Below are 8501 nucleotides of genomic sequence, written 5' to 3'. Positions count from 1 at the left end.
GAATTGACTCTAGCTTATACAACTAGTATCTTACAGGAGGTGTGGGGATTAGGTTTCTGATAAGCACGTAAATGCGACATTTTTATACCCACATTTATACTAGCTAGATCTCGATATTTAGCTGATAACGTTGTTTTAAGCCTTTTACAGGAATTACAAGTGGAATCCGTTCATCCGGAAAATAAAAAGCTAAATGAAGCTTAATGGGCGTTTGCGACAAAATGGCCACTGTCACTACTCAAGGCACCACATGGATACATTTCTTCACGGCCAGAGCATGGGAAATGCCCACTCGTGGGTAATCAAAGGAAGTGAGACGTGGCTTTATTACAACCACATGCTGTTAGTGGAGAGTATACGCTCTCTATCTCAGGAAGGGAAAAGAAATTCTCATTCCCTAACCAAGCGGCTGCCTTCACTTCTCTCTCTCTCTCTCTCGTTTATTTCATTTCTAGGTCAGAAAGAGAACACAACACATCAATGGGGGTTCAAGTTCTTCTCCTCAAAATTACAGGTCCAGATTGGGTTTAATCGGAAGTTATTGAGACCATGAAAACAAAATGGAAATTGTTGTTATTGGGAATTGAATGGAGAGGTTAGAAGTGGTTAAATCGAATGAAAGATGGAAAATGAAATCAATTAGATGGGTGTTACTCGAATCCGTGTGATGGGTCTGTATTAGGTCTATTTGCTGGTGGTGGAATTTGTATGTGGATGTGAAAAGACAACATCAAGTTCAATATGCTCAACAGTATGGAACCAATGGAATTATGGGTTTTGTTCTTGCTGTCCAAATGGGATCTAAACAGGGATTGTTCTTGAGAGAAGAAAGACTTGATTAATTGGGTTTGTGTCGAAATTATACTGTGAATCTCTCGATACTTCATTGGGAAGTAATTGGCAGAAGGGAAGATGGAGTTGTTAATATGGTCTGAAAATTGGATGTTGAGGTCGAGATTTGGGGCTAATCTGAGCTGACTGCAATCGAGATTGAGAAGGGGTTTTAACCTAAAGTTGGTTGAATCAATGGCGTTAATAGTGGAAACAATTGTTACAGTGATGGATTGAATCTGTTGGAGTCGCAGGGCAGTGAAGAGTACAGATTTTGGGGGGTTCTTAATTTGATATGAACTGAATTTGTAGATGACAGCAGCAACATCAGTTGAATTTGGGGGTTTCGACACCGATTGATACGGTTGATAAACAACATCAGCGGCATCAGGTACGAGATGCGTTTCGACCTAACTTTGTTGCTGGTTAATGGCAGCTTTATGGGAAGTATTTCAGGCAGTAAATGGAGATGGTTGAGACTTGTATCAACCTGTGATTTGAATTCCCAGCGGAGGTGATGACTTGGAGGCTGTTGTGGTTGAATGGAATTACAGATGGATTTTGGGAGCTTGGCATTTCGTTGTTACACAGTGACTAGGAGGTGAATGGAGATGGATTATGTGTTGATGCTGATGTTGTGGTTGTATTTATGATTGGTGGACAGAAGATGAAGATGGGTGTGTGGTCAGTCTGGAAGAAGGTGTTGTTGGTTAGTCGGATGGGAGTTGAGCTGCTGCTGCTGCCGGTGAACCAAGGCATTCTAGCTGGTCAGGGACGAATTGGTTGGTGGTCAGACTTTGAGAAGGGCCAGGATTAGGAATGGGTATTTGCATTTGGACTGGGCTCTGGTGGTGCTTGTACCAGTCAGAAGGAGAGAATTGGGATGCATACAAATATCCGATGAGATGGACTTCTGAGGATATGCCGCACTCAGGGAAGACACTAGGGTTTGAGCATTTCTACTCGCTTTTCATTTACTTTATCATTTCTATGGCTTTTAAGAAAGCTATGTCTGGCTAAACTCTACATTTGGGTGAAGGATGAACTTGTAGGTCATATTATTTATGTTCTTAAACAATGGTTTCGAAAATAAAAGCATAACTTCATGTTTGTGTTTCTCTTATTTGGGTTGATTGTTTTATGAGTTTCTCATGTCTTATGCCTTGTATACTACATTGTTGAATTCAAAAACATTAGTCCATCCATAACTTTGGTGATATTTGATCTACGATAATTCTATGACTATCTATGCCTTGTATGATTAGTAGTTAGGGTGTCTATCTTTTAGGTTGAGAACAAACATAATCTTTGATAATTCTTCGATAAAGCTTAAACGCCACATCTTCCATGTATTAGCTAGGTTTGCTATTATACATGAGTTAAAAGAGACTTTTGTGATAGAATATGAGTGAAGCCTTGGCCTACAACGGATTCCGTAACCCTAATATTTCCCCATCCTTGATTTACAATCTTTATAAATTTGCTCTATCGACTTGTTAACTTATTTTCTTGGTACAACAATCTCTGAATATTGAATTGATTGGTTAGTTCTTAATATTGATTAGTAGTAGTTTTCGCACTCCTTGAGGGAGCGAACCGTGCTTGCTATCGTGTGCTATTTTTGACACCGTGCACTTGCGGTAAAACAAAGTCGGTCTACCGACGCATCAAGTTTTTGGCGCCGCTGCAGGGGAGTGGCTGTAAAATACTCTCTGATTGATATCATCAATTTTCTAGTCATAGTTTTTGTACATAGTGTATTTTTGTTTTTATTTTCTTTTAGTTCCTTTTAAGCAGTTTTTCTGATTTTGTTTAGGTACCTTAGTGAGTTTGAATCTCTCGAAAAACGGCAGAAAAGCTCGCTGAGATTTTGCAAGGTGAGTTTGTACAAACTTCTGCATCTTGTTTGCATATGCAGTATCTACTAAGTGGTTAGGATAGAGAACAGTTTGATCGTCTTGTTAGAGTTAACCCTTTATACATGACGGAAACAGATGATGAGGGTACGAACCCTCCACCTAAAAGTTTGAGAGATTATATGTTCCCAACTAGAGTATCTCAACTTTCTTCTATTGTTTTGCCTACCACCACAACAACTTTTGAGATTAGAACAAGCACCATTCAATCACTTCCTAAATTCTTTGGTAAGGAGAATGAAAATCCTTACTACCACATTAGAGAGTTTGAAGAATTGTGCGGTACAATGAAATTCAAGGATTTAGCTGATAAGTATCTCAAACTTAGGTTGTTCCCTTTTTCCTTGAAGGATAAGGCAAAATCATGGTTAAATGCATTAGCTCCTTCATCAATTCATACTTGGAATGACATAATTAATCTATTCTTGTATAAATTCTTTCCGAGGCATAAAACTATTGCCATTCGTGGAAAGTTGAATAGTTTTTCTCAGCAAGAAGGAGAATCTCTTTATGATTACATAGAGAGGTTCCATGATCTCTTGCTACAATGTCCACACCATGGATTTGATACTCCTAGGCTCACATTGATCCTTTATGAGGGATTAGATTTCAAAACTCTGAATATGGTAGAATCATTTTATGGTGGTAATTTTCCTGATAAGACTGCCGAAGAAGGTTATAAATTTTTGCATGAAATGGCAGGAAAAACACAAGAATGGGAGGTTAGAGAACCCATAAGATCAATGACTAGTAGCACAGGGGTTCACAGAGTTGACAGTGAATTGGACTCTGAGGAAAAGTTTGCTGATATTTTACGAAGAGTTGAGTCTTTAGAAAGAAATGCTGAAATTAAGCATGTTGAGTCTATTACGCATACATCTTCTATTACTAATGATTTTGCTGACCAAAAATTTTCTAGTTTGGAAGAAAGTATGAATTTGTTTATGCAGGCTACTCAAAGATTTATGGCGACCTTAGAGCAACAACTAGATCATATCACTAGCCAGTTGAATGAGCGAGACAAGGATCAGTTCCCGAGTCAAATACAGCTCAACCCCAAGGATTCTGTTGAGGTAAGCACATCTGGTGCTAAGCCTACTCATCATGTCCAAGTCTTCTCTACCCTAAGAAGTGGACAGGTTGTGGATAACCATGTTCGTGATGCTTAGGAGAATGTGCAAGATAGGAACCTGCCTACTATTACACAGGTGACTCCTTCAACACAAAAAGAAACCGATGAAACCGAAAAAGGTAATGCTGAAATTTCTTATGTTCCTCGCGCTCCTTTTCCTCAAGCATTACTACCTCGTAAGAAAGGAGCTAGTCCTAATGACATCTTAGAAGTGTTTAAACAAGTTAACGTCAACATTCCACTCTTAGATGCCATTAAACAAATTCCTTCTTATGCCAAGTTCCTAAGAGATATGTGCACTGTGAAACGAAAATTGAATGTGCGTAAGAAAGCTTTCCTTACTGAACAGGTGAGCTCGATTATCACACAGAAAACTCCACCCAAATTTAAAGATCCAGGTTGTCCTACGATTGCTTGCACTATAGGTGAACATAGGATTGAACATGCATTGTTAGATTTAGGGGCCAGAGTGAATCTCTTGCCATATTCTGTGTATGTGCAATTAGAACTTGGTGATTTGAAACCCACTAATGTCACTCTCCAATTGGCTGATAGGTCAATTAAAATTCCTAGGGGAGTGGTAGAGGATATTCTTATACAGGTTGAAAGTTTTGTTTATCCCGTTGATTTTATTGTTTTAGATACCCAACCTGTTTCTAATCCTAGTGGGCAGATTCCTGTCATCTTAGGCAGACCTTTTTTGGCTACCTCGAATGCGGTTATCAACTGTCGCAATGGAATCATGGAGCTTACTTTTGGAAATATGAAAATGGATATAAATGTGTTTAGCCTTTCAAATTCGTCTGCGATTTATGGAACTTGTGAACATGTATGTATGGTTAATGGTGTGAATGATGATACTCACTGTTATAATGAGAATCTCGAAAACATGTCTGAAAACTTTGCAGGTTGTAAGGAGTTAACAAAAACTGAACCATCAAATATTTGCTCATCTTGTTTTGCCAAGCCTGATGAACTAGTTTTTCGTGAGACTAGTAGTAGTTATCAAAATGCTTATATAAGTGTGAAACATATGGATACTGGTCAGTTAATTCACAATAAGAAATTAGAACCAAGAATTGTTTGCGTAGCTCCTTTGCCAAGTCCTGTGGTCTTGTGCTTATTGACATTGTTAATGCATTGTTCCCTCCTAATCTAAAACCCAATTGGGAGTCTCCACTGGGAATCAAAATTGGTAAACATTCTGAACTTATTGTTTATGGGAGTGAGTTATTTATGAATTCACATATCTTTTTGGGTGTTTATAGTGTTTGCAGGTTCATAGTTGCAGCTGAACTTGTGTGTTGGGTTGATCCCCAGCTTTTCAGGCTTTACATATATGCTGGCAGGTTGCTGTTATGCATCATTATTCACTTCGGTTGAGATTATTTGTTGTGCGCAAGCTGGGAAACAAATATCATTTGCTTCATGGGAGTCAACCCATTAGATTTGTTTCCTTTACTCTTATCTTTTATTTATTTGCCTATTGCATATTAGGAATTTTTCCACCTTGAATTTTACTTTGAATGACTCAATTTACATTGAGGACAATGGAAATATTTAAGTGTGGGGGAGTGGTTGAGTATACAAATTTGTGCTAGGTATTCACATTCATTAAAAAAAAAACAGCAAAACAATTTTATTTATTTTTATGATATGACCAGCTGTTGAGCGGGTCTTAAATTTTTTTTCTTTTGCACGACATGACCAGCTGTAGAGCGGGTCAATCTGATTATCCGTCTTGCTGTTTAGCGGACATTTCTTTTTCACTGTTTAGTGGATTCGTCTAGTTGTTTAGCAGACATTTCTCTTCCACTATTTAGTGGTTCCGTATAGCTGTTTAGCAGACGTCTCTCCATATCCAGCTGTGTAGCGGATATAATTTTTCTTATTTTGCTCGGGACTAGCAAAATGTAAGTGTGGGGGAGTTTGATAAGCACGTAAATGCGACATTTTTATACCCACATTTATACTAGCTAGGTCTCGATATTTAGCTGATAACATTGTTTTAAGCCTTTTACAGGAATTACAAGTGGAATCCGTTCATCCAGAGAATAAAAGGCTAAATGGAGCTTAATTAGCGTTTGCGACAAAATGGCCAGTTCACTACTCAAGGAACCACATGGATACATTTCTTCACGGCCAGAGCATAGGAAATGCCCACTCGTGGGTAAACAAGGAAGTGAGACGTGGCTTTATTACAACCACAAGTATTTAGTGGAGAGTATACGGGTCCTCTCTATCTCAGGAAGGGAAAAGAAATTCTCATTCCCTAACCAAGCGGCTGCCTTCACTTCTCTCTCTCTCGTTTATTTCATTTCTAGGTCAGAAAGAGAACACAACACATCAATGAGGGTTCAAGTTCTTCTCCTCAAAATTATAGGTCCAGATTGGGTTTAATCGAAAGTTATTGAGACCATGAAGACAAAATGGAAATTGTTGTTATTGGGAATTGAATGGAGAGGTTAGAAGTGGTTAAATCGAATGAAAGATAGAAAATGAAATCAATTAGATGCGTGTTAGTCGAATCCGTGTGATGGGTCTGTATTAGGTCTATTTGCTAGTGGTGGAATTTGTATGTGGATGTGAAGAGAGAACATCAAGTTCAATATGCTCAACAGTATGGAACCAATGGAATTATGTGTTTTGTTCTTGCTGTCCAAATGGGATCTAAACAGGGATTGTTCTTGAGAGAAGAAAGACTTGATTAATTGGGTTTGTGTCGAAATTATACTGTGAATCTCTCGACACTTTATTGGGAAGTAATTGGCAGAAGGGAAGATGGAGTTGTTAATATGGTCTGAAAATTGGATGTTGAGGTCGAGATTTGGGGCTAATCTGAGCTGACTGCAATCGAGATTGAGAAGGGGTTTTAACCTAAAGTTGGTTGAATCAATGGCGTTAATAGTGGAAACAATTGTTACAGTGATGGATTGAATCTGTTGGAGTCGCAGGGCAGTGAAGAGTACAGATTTTGGGGGGTTCTTAATTTGATATGAACTGAATTTGTAGATGACAGTGGCAACATCAGCTGAATTTGGGGGTTTCGACACCTATTGATACGGTTGATAAACAGCATCAGCGGCATCAGGTACGAGATGCGTTTCGACCTAACTTTGTTGCTGGTTAATGGCAGCTGTATGGGAAGTATTTCAGGCAGTAAATGGAGATGGTTGAGACTTGTAGTGGAGGTGATGACTTGGAGGCTGCTGTGGTTGAATGGAATTACAGATGGATTTTGGGAGCTTGGCATTTCGTTGGTACACAGTGACTAGGAGGTAATTGGAGATGGATTATGTGTTGATGCTGATGTTGTGGTTGTATTTATGATTGGTGGACAGAAGATGAAGATGGGTGTGTGGTCAGTCTGGAAGAAGGTGTTGTTGGTTAGTCGGATGGGAGTTGAGCTGCTGCTGCTGCCGGTGAACCAAGGCATTCTAGCTGGTCAGGGACGAATTGGTTGGTGGTCAGACTTTGAGAAGGGCCAGGATTAGGAATGGGTATTTGCATTTGGACTGGGCTCTGGTGGTGCTTGTACCAGTCAGAAGGAGAGAATTGGGATGCATACAAATATCCGGTGAGATGGACTTCTGAGGATATGCCGCACTCAGGGAAGAAACTAGGGTTTGAGCATTTCTACTCGCTTTTCATTTACTTTATCATTTCTATGGATTCTAAGAAAGCTATGTCTAGCTAAACTCTACATTAGGGTGAAGGATGAACTTGTAGGTCATATTATTTATGTTCTTAAACAATGGTTTCGAAAATAAAAGCATAACTTCATGTTTGTGTTTCTCTTATTTGGGTTGATTGTTTTATGAGTTTCTCATGTCTTATGCCTTGTATATTACATTGTTGAATTCAAAAACATTAGTCCATCCATAACTTTGATGATATTTGATTTATGATAATTCTATGACTATCTATGCCTTGTATGGTTAGTACTTAGGGTGTCTATCTTTTAGGTTGAGAACAAACATAATCTTTGATAATTCTTCGATAAAGCTTAAACGCCGCATCTTCCATGTATTAGCTAGGTTTGCTATTATACATGGGTTAAAAGAGACCTTTGTGATAGAATATGAGTGAAGCCTTGGCCTACAACGGATTCCGTAACCGTAATATTTCCCCATCCTTGATTTACAATCTTTATAAATTTGCTCTATTCGACATGTTAACTTATTTTTTTGGTACAACAATCTCTGAATATTGAATTGATTGGTTAGTTCTTAATATTGATTAGTAGTAGTTTTCGCACTCCTTGAAGGAACGAATCGTGCTTGCTATCGTGTGCTATTTTTGACACCGTGCACTTGCGGTAAAGCAAAGTCGGTCTACCGACGCATTAGTTTCCCAGCTGCTATAGTTCTCCTTTATATGGTTTTCAAACCAGGATTTGCAATCTAAGTTACCTTGGTAACAAAGCATTCAGTATTTACCGTTAGATGAAAACCTGATTAGATTCAAGCTAATATCTTTCAACCGTTAGGTCAGACTTAGCTTGTTATACACAAATCAAATGTACCCTCATTTAGGTTTAAGTAACCGTACCTAAACGTGTACACCATGCTGGCTCAACAATAGTTAACCAAGGTTAGCTATATGAACACTCTCATATCAAC

At 38.6% G+C, this 8501-nt stretch overlaps 1 protein-coding gene across 1 annotated transcript; it reads left to right on the top strand.

Annotated features, from left to right (window-relative positions):
• The first annotated feature begins 408 nt into the window (after positions 1-408).
• Positions 409-7708, top strand: LOC113331496. Its single transcript, XM_026578206.1, has 2 exons — positions 409-3998; positions 5148-7708. The coding sequence occupies exon 1, from the start codon at positions 2813-2815 to the stop codon at positions 3914-3916; it is 1104 nt and encodes a 367-aa protein (XP_026433991.1). The 5' UTR covers positions 409-2812; the 3' UTR covers positions 3917-3998; positions 5148-7708.
• Positions 7709-8501: the final 793 nt, after the last annotated feature.

Source organism: Papaver somniferum, unplaced genomic scaffold (assembly GCF_003573695.1).
Source record: "Papaver somniferum cultivar HN1 unplaced genomic scaffold, ASM357369v1 unplaced-scaffold_125, whole genome shotgun sequence".
NCBI classification, from domain to species: Eukaryota; Viridiplantae; Streptophyta; class Magnoliopsida; order Ranunculales; family Papaveraceae; genus Papaver; species Papaver somniferum.
Note: the sequence above shows the minus strand (reverse complement) of the source record. Positions and strands in the feature narration are given on the sequence as shown.

Bases quoted from the DNA above. Each gene is read 5' to 3' on its own strand.
- LOC113331496 (XM_026578206.1), top strand. From the start codon at position 2,813: ATGACGGAAACAGATGATGAGGGTACGAACCCTCCACCTAAAAGTTTG.